A 17,039-nucleotide genomic window follows, 5' to 3' on the forward strand; every position below is an offset into this window, starting at 1 on the left:
CAAACAACCAACACCTGCAACTCCCGAACTAGGCAGTATCAAACTAGCACTGGCAATCCCGGATTGTCAAAGGCGAGTATATATATAGCAGAGGGGAGTGACCAACACTGAACAGCTCAGACCATCAAAGCAGGACAGCTCCAGGAGCTCTCACCAGATTAACCCTTGCACTGCTAGCAGAAATTTGCACTGTTTAATATGATGGTGAAGTGCTACTAATCAGTGCAGGAGTATGTAAAATCAGACTTGGTGGTCTTCTGGCCCCTCTCTGTCGCAGTAAACTTTTGACAAGCTATTTGTTAGGAGAAGCCTGGGTAACCTCGTTTTTTGTATAGGAAAAATACAAATGAGACAATGGTGCTAAAAAGGACACAAGGACCAAAAATGGATGAAAAACAGATCCAACACATGCATGAAAAACAGTCCTTTTTTGGCAGTAGAGAAAAATTACAGATGCGTGAACAAGGCTAGAGAAAAACATCTGCAATAAGTGACATCTTAACTTGGTGTTATGGTGGAAAATAAAAACTTTTAAAAGGGAATCAGTCAGTAGGTTTTTGCTAAGTAATCTGACAGCAACATGAGGTAGGAAATTACCTGCACTCAGGTAATTTGCTGGGTGCGCTAATTATAATATAGAGTCACAGTTTTCTCTGCTGAAGATAGAGCTCTGTTATAAACCCACTAACACCACTGGCTAGAAGCTTTCTGTGTACAATGTATAGTGACAGAGCTACTAATCAGTGCTGGGTGCGTGGCTGGACTAGGATGCACTAGATCAGTTGTCCTGTAGTGATTATTTTATTGAAACAGCAAAACACAGTACAGTGAGTTACACATCATGGGAGAATCACAGTATCTGCTCCTACATCATGGTGCACTTAGATTACAAATTAAAAACCTGCTAATATATTACCTTTAATTTCATAAGTCCGGGACATAAATATGGGGAATTGGTGTAAGACCCAATATTTGGCGTAAACAATATATAATGGAGTACTTCAGAAATATTATACTGGTGAATTATAGACAATATACCTCATGCTCTACCTATACACTTCCTGATGAATGAATTACCATATTAGTAACCATACAAACACCCTTATCAGCAGACCTATAGAACGGGAATAATGAGAGCTACTACCGCTAAGTATAATCTGCTCATTTATGGTTAAAGTGCATCTCCTCTTCCAAAAGAAAAACTATTATAGTGTAGGACTTTCCAAAATAATAATTTTTCAACATCACTTTATTAGAGGCTGTTAATCGGCAGCACGGACCACCCAAGTTCTGTAATGCAGACTGCACTAAGCAAGACAGCATCCTCCTCAACGCTTTTAGCTATACTTTTTGTGAGTAAGAGCACACTGGAAGCTTCTATGACTCTTCCTTCTGCATTGAGGAGGGCAGCCTAGCCACGGGATCAGGATGCAGCCTAGCTTCGTGCAACCTGCAAGCACACACCATGGGCGGTCCGTGCTGCGGGTTGTTATCAAAACCCTAAAAGAGTGATTGAGAAAAAAAGATTATACTGAAGAGTCTGGTACGAGAATGTTTTTTCTTTTGAAAGTGGAGTATGCTTTAAAAGGTTAGCAACCTTGCTTTTATTACGGTTCACATCTAACACAGTATAGTCCAGAACTTTGGCTGGATATTATAGGTTCACAAAATCTTATTATACATCTTAGCTGTATGAAGCAATAGACTAGCCATACAAAACTATAGGACCATATTGCAGCAATGTGGGCCACAGAATTCCCATGTAGATATTTTTGTCATGGGCTCCATAAATTATGTGTCCCGTTCCATCCCATGCTGTATGTAGAAGGTAGGGCAGATTACCGTTCACATTGCTATGTATGTCAGTCCCATGGACACACAATAGAATGTCAGTGATCATGTACAACCATGGACCAACATTCAATCCAGATCTCAATGAAGAGGAATAGGAGATGGAGGCCAATGTTCTCCTCCTTACTGAGGTTCCCAGGGGATCCTCGTAAATTGTATTTTTACACAAAATAGGTGATAAATATCTAATTCCATCAACCATCCATGAATTGCAAGGGTTATCATTTTGAAACAGGAATAAATTTTCCTGTCCACATCACCTTTATCAGATCTTTTGCCATAAAAACGACTACCTTTAAAAATAAAGCGAGCTTGTAGGGCTTATCTATTACAATTCGTCTCCAAGTTATAAACTAGTCAATGATTTACTGCTTCATCATATGGAACTTTCTCCTAGTCCTGTCTTGTACATTAGATTGATTTTTCCAGTGCACTGAACTGGCTACGTGCACAGATGACAGAGTGACTGATGGAGGAAAAAACAATGTGTAGAGAGTAGATACAAATCGATCCGTACGGCAGCTAACTTGGTTGGTTCTTTATACCATAGAAATAAAATTTCTGTAATGACCACGCGGACACTTCGGGTTCCCAGATCCAGAACAAGAGTACAAGGAAATTATCAGATTTCTCTAATATTCCATTGACAGCAGTGTCAAAGCAGAAGCGCACTTTCATGGAGTTCTCTAGTCCTATGTATATAAGAACTGCTACAATTCTTTGCTTTTTATATTCCCAACATCTTCAGGGTCTCGGCTTGCTGTCAGCAACAGGAAACATTCTTTGTTTAAAGGTTGAAAACTTATATGTGGCCTACTAATGTCCGAATTTGCTGATGTATCCAAGTAAAGCAGCCCCTTCATTTTCTTGATCCAATTCAGTACCAGGGGTCAGACCGTCACAGAGGGATATGTTATTGCTTTAACCACTTAAGACCTGATCGTAGGGGTACATTTTTTTTTAATCGGTATTTCACAGTAGCACCTATTTATTAAAATGGTTTACTCTTACGTAGTGCAAACAGACTAGACAGTCTAAAAATGTGCTGGATTAATCTCAGTGGTTCATGCGGTTTGATAAATCTGTCTAATTTTAAGACTGTCTCATCCAAGTTGTAATTCTGGTAGCAGATGTTTTAATCCAGAAAACTGGATCACCCAGCCAAGTTAGTATTTTTGTGTATGGGGGATAGCCATCAGCTTTAGGATTCATCATCATCATGCTTGGGTCCTACAGTCGTGGAGGATATGTATTTCTTGGTAGTGATGGCAGCTAGGTTACTCTGTATCTTCAAGAAAAATAGTACGCACATACTGTATATAGCTGTCTAAACTTATATTACAAGGAAACAGGATATACAGTCATGGCTGAAAGTGTTGGCACCCTTGAAATTGTTCCAGAAAATGAAGTGTTTCTCTCAGTGTTTTTGTCCAGCTCATTTTCGGGATTTGTGTGAAATGATGTTCAATTTGCATTTTTATGCTCTGTTTTTTTGTGTTTTTCCAATACACAGAAAGGAAATTAACATGTGTATAACAAAATGTGTAATTGCAATAAATACTTCATCTTCTGGAACAATTTCAAGAGTGGCAACACTTTTAGCCATGATGTTATTTTGTACACACTTGCCCCTTACAACCCTATGCGAACCTTGCAGCATATAGTAGTTTACTCTGGCATTTATGTCAGATGTATGAAGGAGTGTCCCATCCACAGCCACCAAACACTATTCAACACTTATGCTCTTAAATATTACCTTTAGCACTAGATGAACCAGTAATGATGCAAAAAGGACAAGAACACAGCACCAAAATAGCTAATACAAATAGAGATGAGCGACTGACTTTTTTCGGGTCGAGTCGGGTTTCATGAAACCCGACTTTCCAAAAAGTCGGGTCGAACGAAATCAGCCGACTATAGGGAAAAGTCGGGGTCCAATTGAAACACGAAACCCAATGCAAGTCAATGGGGAAGCAAAGTCAGCAGGGAGTGGAGGACAGTAAACACACCTACAGTGCCCATTTCAATGACAAAAACATCAATTCTTATTAGTGAAGCTTGTCAACCTTAATTTACTTAATAATAATAGTTAGGCATTGAAAACTGGGGGTTATTTGGCTAAAGTTGTGGGGGGGTAGGGCTGGCACCAGGTTTTCGTGTGCCCTGGGTCAAAGAGTGTCAGTGCGCCCTTTTAACACATACCACAATTCATAATGCTCCGATACGGCACAGAAACATAGGTATAGTACAATGAAAAATACTTCACTGCTTACATGACATGACTGATATCTATTTTAAATTCTACAATAGCTTAAAAAACGGACAGTATATTACTCCATACAGTATTATGGCCAGAACCTAAGTGCACCACACAGAATAATGAGCCCCATATATTTCTCCATACAGAATAATTGGTCCCATATAATGTTCCATACAGTATATGATGAGCTCCACATAATGCTACAGTATATGTTGGTCCCCATGGATGATGCTCCACTGTCTTATGGGCCCAAATAATGCTCCATAGAGTCCATATATAATGGGCCCCTTTTCTAATGCTCCAGTGTATAATGGGCCCCGAAAATGCTGCTCCAGTGTCTGATGTCCCCCATTTGGAATGCTCCAGTATATGTTGGTCCCCATGGATGATGCTCCAGTGTGTTATGGGCCCAAATTATGCTCCATATATAATAGGCCCCATTTCTAATCATCCAGTGTATAATGGGCCCTGTAAATGCTGCTCCAGTGTCTGATGTCCCCCATTTGGATTGCTCCAGTATATGATGGGCCAAATGGATGATGCTCCAGTGTATGATGGGCCCCCATATATCATTCTCCAGTGTATATTGCTCCCCAAAAAATGCTCCCAACATTTAAAAAAAATTAAATACCTCTTCTCGCTGGGCACTGCTCAACTCTGGACTCCTCAGCATTGCCATTTTAAAGCTCTCGGCACTTGTACAGTTTTGGTAGAGGGCATACAGACGTGATGTCATTGCGCTCTGTAACCTGAATGTCACTGTCAGGAAAGGCGGAAGAAGTCACGGCGGTGGAGCAGGGAGAGGTAAGTATTGCAAGTGCTGTGGCCCTGAGCAAGCATGGGGGGCCCACTCGTGGGCGACGGAACTGGCACAGGGCACCTCATAGTATGCCAGTGTGTCTGACGGCAAGAGGGCCCCCCCCCACCGTCAGAGACACTTTATTGTACTATGAGAGGCCCTGTGCCAGTCCCGTCGCCCAAGGGTGGGGCTACACAACTGTTCAGGGCAACAACACTTGCGCGGGTGCGGCAGGTGTTGACCCTGGGCCTGGGGTGGGGGGCAGCCCATTTTGGGTGGTTTAAAAAATGGCATATGTTGATGTGTAGGCTGGACTTTCAGCTGCTGCAAATGGAGGAATTGGAGAAGTCAGAGGAAGAGGAGGACAAAAGGGAGCCTTTTTTCTGGCAACCTATGTGTTATCAGGGGAAGGTGGAACAAAATCTTTTGAAACCCATGCATGGTTCATTTTAATGAAGGTTAGATCAGCAACATTTTGGGTCGACAGACGCGTCCTTTTTTCTGTCAGGATTGATCCAGCAGCACTGAAGACTCTTTCAGATAGCACACTACCAGCAGGGCAAGCGAGCTCCTGTAAGGCATATTGTGCCAATTCAGGCCATATGTCGAGTTTTGAGGCCCAATAATCAAAGGAGAATGACCTGTGAGGGAGAACCTCGATATAAGAGAAGTAGTTTGTAACCATAGTTGACAACTCCTGTCTCCTGTCACTTGCAATCGATTCTGTATTACAGTAGCTGTCGTGTGCGCGGGACTTGAGAAATCGGACCACAACATGGTCAGGAAATCCCTGTCTCCAACGCCAGTTGGGCTGTGCACACCACGAACACCTCTTTCATTTTTCCCACTACGGCTCGTGGGAGAACCAGCTCCGCTGCTGTGTGCTGGGAATGCCTCAAACAACCGGTTTACCAGAGTTGCTTGCTTGTTAACCAATATTAGCTGTAGGTTCTCCTGTGGCATGATGTTGTGTAATTTGCCTTTATAGCGTGGATCGAGGATGCTGGCCAACCAGTAGTCATCATTTTGGTAATGCGGGGGTCCCTTTTTAGGATCCACAAGGCATAGTCACCCATGTGGGCCATTGTTCCAGGTGTCAATGCTGCACTGCCAGTGGTGGGTGGAGGAGTACTTTCTGGCAAATCCACATCCCTCCAGTCACGCACAAACCCTGTACCTGACCTTGGCACGCCCACATGTTCTCTTGCCCCCTGAGAAGCATCCTCCTCCCCAAAATAATCATCCCCCTCATCTTTCTCTTCTTCCTCCACCTCATTCACGCCAGTTTCCTGACCAAACAATGGCTGACTGTCATCAAGGATTCTCTCCTCCTCCTGTTGCTCCTCAGCTGCAGACGCCTGATCCTTGATGTGCGTCAAAGTTTGCATGAGCACTTCTTGGAGGAACCATTCGGGTCCTTACATCTTGGGTTGAAGGCGGCCGCCACCTGGTGTTCCGTACCTCTTTATTGATTCGCCGACGGTCCAGCCTCAACTGCTCAATCTCTTGCAGGTACCCCACTCGATACTCCAATAGCATCCGAAAGTTTCTCAGGCTTTCCACGGAGACAACAACCATGATGGGACTCCTACCCACTTCACTGTATATCTGGTCTTCATCATCAGGAGGGATCCTCACCCTCACCACACCGGAGATATTCACAAGGTCTTGCATTACCTTCCCGAATCTTCCAATGATTCTCCCAATCAGACCTTTGGGAACCGAAACTACATTTTTCCGCAAACCCAGCCGATCCATAGCCTCTCTTGCTAACTCTAGGCGTCGAGCTGCTTTCATATTACTCCGCCTGACCAACTGTTTGGCGTGGAGACATTGCAAACGCATCTCTTTCAGGACAGCTACCCGGTTTGCTGTATCTTCCCTGGCTGATATTATCACCAACTGCCGAGTCTCAGGTGCCCAGTGCACCTTACACGCCTTGACCGCCTCCTTAAAAGCCTCATGCACACCTTCCTCAGTGCAGGCTTCTTGCATGTCTTCTGGTACATCAATCACAGACTTGAAGGTCGTGGTCTTGCTCACTACCTGGACCGAAGGCTCTGGCTTTACCACGGACACTTCCCTCACTACAGATGAGCCGGCCAGATTACCGTCTTCTTCAGCTCTTTGCTCACCAACTTCACAAGATTTTATCTCTTCATGACCCTTTGCCACGATTGGTACTGGCAGTTCCGTCTTGTCACTCGGGCCCAACCGCTGTAAGTCTTCGTCCAGTTTCCTCTCCCGCCGAAGATCTCACAGTTTCTTTGAGTTCCTCCATCTCTTCCCTAAGGGTCTTGTTCACACTTTGCCAGGTGGAGAGGTGACTTCTGAGCTCCAATACTTCTTTCTCGAGCTGTGCTCCCTTTCCCTCTCAGAGCCACAGTCACCCCCAGAGTGAGTCACTCCGACCTGCCGAGCAATCCCTCCAGTTACCCATTAATCGTGCCAACACTCCAGCCATCTTATCAACCAGGTCAACGTCCGTCCTGTCACGAGACGTCAGGTCCGTCCGTTGGGCAGACGTACCCCTTTTCCTGGTCACTTCTACCTCTGACCTCTCCTCGTCAGGAGCCGTCACCGTCCTAATATCAGTTAGCCCAACAGTAGGAACATCTCCAACCTCCTGGCATATGTCATCAGACCTGACAAAGTCCTGGCCCAACTCCAAGGCATACACTAAGTCTGGTGGCATACTGCCACCTTGGCCCTCACAGTCGCCGAACCACTCAAACATTACTCTGTCTACCGCATAGTTCACCGTGACCCCATGTTTACAGCGAACCTGGACCATTTTCTCGGTCAGACAGAAAGTGAGAGGAGTTCCTGTCAGAGTCACCTAACTGAATCCAATCGTCCCGAGATTCCTTCCCGGTGCAGCATCACGGTACACACTTGCAGCTAGTCATCATCCGGAAAGAATATCCCACATTCTGGAAACAACATACACGAACACTGCGGTTCCTCTTTTGCCATACCGGCCCCTTTCTGGACCCCCCCGATTTGGGTCACTGCCCCCCTCTGGGACCCCACCCCCTTTTGGGCTACCACCCCGATTTGGGACTCCACCCCCTTTTGGGCTCCCACCCCAATTTGGGCCACCACCCCCTTTCGGGATTTCCCCATGTCCATTATAACGGTCTTCACAGACCACAGTTCACATCACAGTTTGTGTCTCTTACGATACCACACAAGTCCTTGTTGGCACCACCACGGCTCCTGCTGTCACCGGTCTTCGACACCACCGGCTGCCATTCACACACAGCTGCTGGCGTCACCTTCGTAACCCCGCCGAGTTACCGGAAGCCGCTTGTCCCCTTCGTAACCCCGCCGAGTTACAGAAAGCCGCTTGTCCCCTTCGTAACCCCGCCGAGTTACAGGAAGCCGCTTGTCACCTTCTTGACTCCCACTGAGCCACCGCAAGCTGAGTTGAGACTAGAAAAAAAAAAACACCACACAAGACTCACGTGTCCTGTCTGCGTGCTATTCAGGACGTTCCGCCTCCGCCTGAGACCATCCAACACACAGGGCGCATCGGGTGCGATTCAGGGAGCGACCCTCCTCCCAGGGTCTCCCCACACACCGGCCTCACCAGATCCATGGGCACGGCGGGTGCTCTTCGGGACATCCGTCTCCGCCTGAGACTGCCCAACACTCACGCCTCACCAGGTCCAAGGTCATACCACGTGCTCCCGGGATCTGATTCTTTCACCTAGAATCTCCCAACACTGACCCTCCAGGACCTTTCCTCACTGAAGCCTCCAGGTACACAGTCTTACTCACTGACCCAGGTCAGCACCACACGAACACCTGTCCATTACCCGTGTCGGCCACACAGGTCCTTGGGTACCTCTTCTCCGCAGAGACACCCTAGCAATTACCAGTCTCTTTCTCCTGGGGAAGCGGCCGCACTGAGCTCACCGATCCGGACAGTGCCTTACTCACTAGGCCACCCCACGTTTCCAGAACCACAGCCGGGCAGTGGCTTCCCCAAATGCAGGCCGTCACAGGCTCTGCTCACACACGTGGCCGGTCAACATATTACACGGCTTTCACGACCGGCCGCCCTCCTGGCTCAGCGCTGCCAGCACTGCAACATGTGCTTTGGAACCGTTGCCCTTAGCAACCGAGTTTGCAGTCCTCTTCCGTTGCCCCTAGCAACAAGGCTACAATATTGCCCTTTGCAATCTCCACCAATTGTGAGGTAGCGCTGTCAGTCGGGTAGGGGATACTCGCTTGACAGACATAAATCACATCCGGCACAGGTTTTCCATTAAACAATCACGGTCCAAGCAGTTTATTTACGCATCATAAACCATGACCAGCAACAAAGTTCATATCAAACGGCATAGCGTCCATTACAGAGCTCCACTCTGATTATCCTGTACTCACACAGGTTATGCAATGTCCATTGCGCAGGCTTTCTAGCCTCACAGTTCTCAACCCATCAGGGTTTTACCTCATGGCTGCTTCTCCATGCTGCAGATGTCTATTCCCTCCTCCGGGAATTCTCAGACACGTGCAGCCATTACACACAGGCACTTCAGGAAGGCAGACATCTTCCAGCGAGACCTTCCAAACGGACCAACCGGGTCCCTGCATTCACCCATGTGACCTATCCTGGCCACCTTATATGGTACGTAGCCACACCCACCGGGTCACATGGCTATGACCTCATCACAGGTCCTTGAACCATTCTCACACTCTTTACAATATCGTTCTTAACCACAGTCCTGGGTGGATTTGTAGGTAACTAGTTCCGCCCATCTCCCCAGCTACCCCGGACACATTGAAACAGCACCTCAGTAGTATCACTGCTGATCAACACACACATACAGGGGTTGGACAAAATAATGGAAACACCTGGAAACATCAACAAAAGTTAGTTTAATAAGGTGTAGGTCCACCTTTTGCGGCGATTACAGCCTCAATTCTCCGAGGTATGGATTCATACAAGGTGTGAATTGTTTCCAAAGGAATTGTAGCCCATTCTTCAGTTAAAACACCCTTTGAGGGACGATGGCAGCGGAAATCGACGTCTAACTTGAATCTCTAAAATCGACCATAAATGCTCAATAATGTTGAGGTCTGGGGATTGTGGGGGCCAGATGAGATGCTCAACTTCATTACAATGTTCCTCGTGCCATGCTTTAACGATTCTAGCTGTATGAATTGGTGCATTATCATCCCGTGAGATGGCGGTCCCCTCCGGGAACAGTGCTTGAACCATAGGATGCACTTGGTTGCCCAAAATGCCTAAATAATCGCGGCTGTTAATTCTTCCATGAAGGGATATCATTGGCCTGGCGGATCTCCACGAAATAGCACCTCAGATCATCACAGAACCTCCGCCATGTTTTACAGATGGGAGAAGGCAGTCTGGATGGAATGCTTCTTTCGGCTGTCTCCAAACGTACACTCGGCCGGAGGTCGGAAATAGGGTAAGCGATAATTCGTCTGAGAATATCACATGTTTCCACTGCTCGAGGGACCAATTCTGGAGGTTTCTACACCACTCTAAACGCTTGGAAACATTTGTCATTGAGAGCAGCGGTTTTCGAATTGCAGCTCTTCCGTGGAATCCAGATTTGTGCAGCTCCCGACGAACAGTTTTCGTCGAAACTGGGTTCTGTAGGTGTTTATTGAGCTTGGCTGTGATTTTCGGAGCCTTGGTCTTGCGATCCTCTCTGTCGATTCGCTTTAGAGTCCGACGGTCTCTCTCAGTGAACTTCGACTTTCGGCCAGACCTGTGCTTTGCTGCGGACATTTTTCCTTCTCTTTCAAACGCAGTCATTACTTTGGAGACAGTACCTCTTGACACGCCAAGCATTCGGGCACTTTCTGTTACACTAGCACCTGCCATACGAGCACCAACAATTTGGCCTCTTTGAAAATCCGAGAGGTCTGCCATTGGTATCTGGTTCTCAACAATGTTCTTACAATTCTGCAAAACAAACAGTTAATTTACATATACATATCACAAATAATCAACTACAAAACATTACCATATGTCACGGTTTGTATGTTTATAACACGTTCGAAGATTATGATGCCAAAACGTTAGGTGTTTCCATTATTTTGTCCAACCCCTGTAAGTCTCCATCTCAAGGCCACCCACCTTGAGATACACAATGGTCATTCAGTACTCTGCCATTCATCCTCTCTCCTAGGACATGCACACAGCACCCCCTAGCGGACACAGTGGTCACTACACCACACATGTATTTACGGAGTGTCACACACACACACACACACACACACACACACACACACACACACACACACACACACACACACACACGCGCTGACTCTGTGTAGATGTGACCCTAATAAGAACACCAGATATCCGATACTGTTTGATAATCGGACAGCTCAATACTGTGTATAAAGAAATGGAAATGTCCGTATATGTATTTATGGAGTGTCACACACACACGCTGACTCTGTGCAGATGTGACCATAATAAGACCACCAGATATCCGATACTGTTTGATAATCGGACAGCTCAATACGGTGTATGGAGAAATGGAAATGTCCGTATGTACTCTGTGTAAATGTGACCGTAATAAGAACACCAGATATCCGATGCTGTTTGATAATCGGACACCTCTATACGGTGTATGTATGGAAAAATATTAATCTCCGTGTATTTTTTTACGGCGTCACACACATATAGCATGTATTTGTCCGTGATACCAGCCGGTACACAGTAGTGTGTGAGGAGCGTACACCTCTATATGGTGTGTGAAAAAATTCCGCTCAGTATCTACTGTGCAGAAAAAATGGAATAAAAGGATTTTTGCTTTTAAAAAAGCAGTCTGCACAGCAGTGTGCAAACAGCAATGCAGCTACCAGGGAGTTTTATAAGGCAGCCTAATCACCAACAGAGCTGCTGCACACAAATATATCCTCCCCTGTCACTGCACACTATACTGTTGTGTTGTTAAGTGACATTCGCTATCAGCAGAAGCAATTTATTTTTTTTTTTTGGCCTGCCTAAGCACTCTCCCTTTTGAGAATGAGCAGCAGCAACCTCTCCCTATGCTAAGATCGTCAGAAGTAAGATGGCGGTCACGGCCTTTTATAGGCACTGTGACGCCACACAAAGCCAGCCAAAACACTTCAATGCCCTTCTCTAACATGGTGGGGGCCGCTGCCTATGTAATCGCGTTGCCCACAGTGTGCGTCCTTGATGATTGGATGAGAAAAGGTGCTGGAAGCATTGTGGGTAACGCGACTTTGGCGCGGGGGTCAGCGACCTCATAGCCGACCTCATGCTATGGTCGGGTTTCGATCGGCGAAACCCGACTTTAGCCCAAGTCGGCGGATTCTGAATTTGGCCGACCCGTTTTGCTCTACTCGAATTATAAAAACTCCAAATTTTATTTCTTCAGGTTTATAACATGTGAGAGGTCATTTCTAGAAATAACCAGGTAGCAGCATCACTGATGCGTTTCAGGCCAAACACATAAGGATGTTGCTACTGGTTTATTATTTATGCCATCTTCTCCACATCTTTTTTGCATTAATTCTGGTTCAGAAAGCTGCGTTGCAACCATTCAATACCAGTGAACTATTAAACTTTGTTATACACTGCTCAAAAAAATAACGAGAACACTTAAAACACAAAGCAACTCAAAGTCAATCACACTTCTTTGAAATCAACATGTCCAGTTATGAAGCAACACGGATTGTGAATCAATTTCTCCTGCTGCTGTGTAAATGGAACAGGCAACAGCTAGAAATGACAGGCAATTAGCAAGACAACCCCTATAAAGGAAGTGGATCAGCAGGTGGTGATCACAGACCATTTCTCTTTTACATTTACATTTTGTCATTGCTCTCACTCCTAGAGGTACGGTAGCATGAGGCAGTGTCTACAACCCACAGAAGTTGCACAGGTAGTGCAGCTCATCCAGGATGGCACATCAGTGCGAGCTGTGGCAAGAAGGGTAGCAGTGTGTCAGCAGTGTCCAGAGCATGGAACAGTTTCCTGCATACAGGCCGGTACACCAGGCAATGTGGAGAAGGCCGTAGGAGGGCAACAACCCAGCAGCAGGACCGCTTTGTGCAAGGGGGAACAGGAAGACCAGTGCCAGAGCCCTGCAAAATGACCTAAAGCAGGCCACTAACATCCATGTGCCTGCTCAAACTTTTAGAAATAGACTTCATGAGGGTGGTATGACTGCCCCACTTCCACAAGTGGGGGTTGTGCTTATAGTCCAACACCGTAAAGGGCGATTGGCATTTGCCAGAGAACACCAAGATTGGCATTGGTGCCATGTGCTCTTCACGTATGAGAGTAAGTTCACTCTGATCACGTAACAGAAGTGACAGAGTCTGGAGACGTAGTGGAGAACATTCTGCTGCCTGCAACATCCTTCAGCATAACCGATTTGGCAGTGGGTCAGTAATTGTGTGCGAAGGCATTTCTATGGAGGGTCGCACAGACCTCCAAAAAAGGTACAATGACTGCCGATAGGTACCGGGATGAGATCCTCAGACCCATTGGGAGACCATATACAGGTGCAGTGGGAACTGAGTTCTTTCTGATGCACGACAATGCTAGGCCTCATGTGGTTGAAGTGTGTCAGCAGTTCCTGTATAATGAAGACATCGAAGGTATGGATTGGCCTGCCCATTCCTCAGACCTGAATCCAATAGAGAACATCTGGGACGTCATGTCTCATTCCATCTACCAACGCCATGTTGCACCACAGACTGTCCAGGAGTTTTCTGATACTTGAATCCAGGTCTGGTAGGAAATCCATCAGGAGAACATCCACCGCCTCATCAGGAGCATGACCAGACGTTGTAAGGAGGTCATACAGGCACATGGAGGCCACACACACTACTGAGCATCTTTTCCTTGTCTTGAAACATTTCCACTGAAGTTGAATCAGCCTGTAATTTGATTTTTCACTTTGATTTTGAGCATCATTTCAAATCCAGACCTCCATGGGATATTAATTTTGATTTACATTGATCACTGTTATGTTTTATTGTTCTCAACACATTCCACTATGTAATGAATAAAGATTTACAACTGGAATATTTCATTTCAGTGATATCAAGGATGTTGCATTTTAGTTTTCCCTTTATTTTTAAGCAGTGTATATACTAGATGAACCAGTACAAGGTAAAAAAAAATAAAAAAATTACACAATGGAAAAGCATATTGGCTTTACAACTGTGCTGTCCTATCGTGGAAACAAGTGGATGAAAGTTATTTGTACTGGCAGTGACTGACAACATTTATAAATCATTAATTTATTCAATGTGAAAATCACAAGAAACAAAGCAATCGATTTACATACGGTGTCCTCCAGAATCTCCAGAGTGTATGAAATGACCTCTTCTGGAAAACATCCTTCTGGTCTCGTCCAGTGGAGACTTATCCACGTAATTCCAGCTCTAATAAGCTTTGGTGCTGTGGGTGTAGGAGGGATGTTGCCTGATGTGTAGTACACAACCTCTTGGCTGTACTCACTATGAATAGACAAGAGACACATGAATGAGTTGGTTGTTTACTATACATTCCTTAATTAAATCAACAGTTTATTTAATTATGGTGGTTTACTCAACACTGCAATCTGGGACATCAAATTCAATCTACCCTTCCAAAGTAACCAGTCCTGTGAATACACCTCATCCTGACATCTGAGGCAATGTTCCTTCAGAGAAACAAGAAACTGACTATACTTGGTCCATATAAATACTCTAATTCTTGGGCTAATATTTGGACGTTTCCCATTCACGGATCTCTTAATACACTCAGCAAAATATTGTATATAAATACATAAAAAAAAAATTCCCCCAAGAATGTGATACAAGCCAACACTCTTCAATTACATTAGCTATTGTTGAATGCTTAAAAGCAAATATTTTTCAATGAACAGGCAGTGCAGATGAGCATACTGTGCACTATAACAAACGATGCTCTAGGGACAGTGATGCTCAACCTTTCTTACCTGGAGAGCCACCTTCAGTTCTGAGAAAGGGTCACGAGCCACATTGAAACCTTCCTCCTATCAGTAGTGACACCTAGAGCCCCCCATTATCAGTATAATAAATAAAAATCTTTCCCAAAGAAAGCATACATGGACCTTGTGCCACATCTAGGACAAGTTCTCACTTGGCCCCCTTTGGTGGTATTCTCAGATCCAGCACACTTTCCACACTACATCACTACACCTAACTTTAAGTATCTCTCAAAACAAGCAGTATCAACCATCTTCAGCTTACCATATTTGTCATCCCCATGCCCCTGCCATTATACATGTGCATTCAGATCTGTTCTTCTGTACAGGGTTACTTCAATATCTGGAGGCCTTCTCTTTATACTTGTTTGCTAGACCTGGTGCTCATGCACCCAGCTGGCAGACAGCCGTAAGCCATACACAATGGGCTTATGAGTCATGTATAGTGTCCAAGCCACAGGGTGGCAACCCCTGCTCTAGGACCTCTGCTGGAGTGCAGATACAAGGCGGTAGTGCTCCATATTTTCAACTACCCAGTGGCGTCGCTAGCACCAAAGATTCGGGGCTCAGGCCCCATACATCTTGGACGTAGGAGCGGATATCCTGAGACCGCCAGAATGAACATGACGCCGACACAGTTCAGTCCCGTGATAGAGGAGGGAGACACGAGCTCCCTGCCTTATCACTGTCCATCTGTCCAGAAGTTGTGGTGCTGGGAATTAGTTTGAGGTGAGTATAAACTTCGTTATTTTTTATATGAAAGGACAGTGAGGGCCATTATATATATATATATATATATATATATATATATATATATATATATATATATATATATATATATATATATATATATACACACATACACCATCATACCATATGTATGGGGGTGCCATCATACCATATACAGTAGGGGACATAATGATTTGATCCCTTGCTGATTTTGTAAGTTTGCCCACTGACAGACATGAACACTCTAATTTTAATAGTAGGTTAATTTTAACAATGAGAGATAGAATACCAAAAATACAATCCAGAAAATCACATTGTATAAATTACATAAAATTTGCATTCTGCAGTGAGAAATTAGTATTTGATCCCATGTGATTTTCTGGATTTTATTTTTGATATTCTATCTCTCAATGTTAAAATCAACCTACCCTTAAAATTATAGAGTGTTCATGTCTTTGTCAGTGGGCAAACTTACAAAATCAGCAAGGGATCAAATACTTATTTCCCCCACTGTATATGGGGGGACCATCATACCATATATATGTGGGGGACCATAATACCATATATATGTGGGGGACCATCATACCATATATATGTGGGGGACCATCATACCATATATATGTGGGGGACCTTCATACCATATATATGTGGGGGACCTTCATACCATATATATGTGGGGGACCTTCATACCATATATATGTGGGGGACCTTCATACCATATACATGTGGGGAACCGTCATACCATACACATGTGGGGGACTATCATACCATACTGTATATATGTGGGGGACCATCATACCATATATATGGGGGTGACCATCATATCATACATATAGGGGGACCATCATACCATATATATGTTGGTGACCATAATACCATATATATGTTAGGACCATCATACCATACATATGGGGCTAGTGTACCTCAAATATCCAATAAGTAATATAAATTGCACTTCATATAGCTAATTTCCAAACACATGAATGGCAGTACATACTGACTTAGACCTAAGGAATGTAAATGAGGAATGGAGCAATATAATACAGCTAGCTACAACAATCCCTGTAAGATCATAAGCACTCTCTCATACCCCAAGATCAGACAAAAGAGCAGGTGGAGGTGTTGGTCTGCTTCTATCACCAAAATGTACCTTTCAGGTTGTCCCTCAAGTATCCTCACTAGTCTTCCCTTCTTTTGAGGTCCATGCTGTCAGACTCTACACCCCCTTCTCCATGCGAGTGGCGGTAGTGTATCGTCCCACCGGCCCCTCCCATCAGTTCCTGGATCATTTTGCCACTTGGCTTCCACATTTTCTCTCCTGTGACATCCCTACCCTCATCATGGGCGATTTCAACATCCCCATTGCTCTTCCCCTCTCCCCATCTGCTACTCACCTTTTATCTCTAACCTCCATGTTTGG

General features: G+C 45.0%; 1 protein-coding gene across 2 annotated transcripts in view; it reads right to left on the minus strand.

Annotated features, from left to right (window-relative positions):
* Positions 1-17,039, minus strand: part of FNDC3B (fibronectin type III domain containing 3B) — a 474,468-nt gene that overhangs the window by 134,173 nt on the left and 323,256 nt on the right. For both annotated transcript variants that reach the window (XM_073578841.1, XM_073578842.1), the window contains one exon: positions 14,228-14,399. In XM_073578841.1, coding sequence (XP_073434942.1) covers positions 14,228-14,399 — 172 coding nt within the window. The remainder of the gene's footprint in view (positions 1-14,227; positions 14,400-17,039) is intronic.

The sequence above is a fragment of the Dendrobates tinctorius genome, unplaced genomic scaffold (genome assembly GCF_039654945.1).
Source record: "Dendrobates tinctorius isolate UK_male_01 unplaced genomic scaffold, ASM3965494v1 ptg000060l, whole genome shotgun sequence".
In the NCBI taxonomy this organism is placed as follows: domain Eukaryota; kingdom Metazoa; phylum Chordata; class Amphibia; order Anura; family Dendrobatidae; genus Dendrobates; species Dendrobates tinctorius.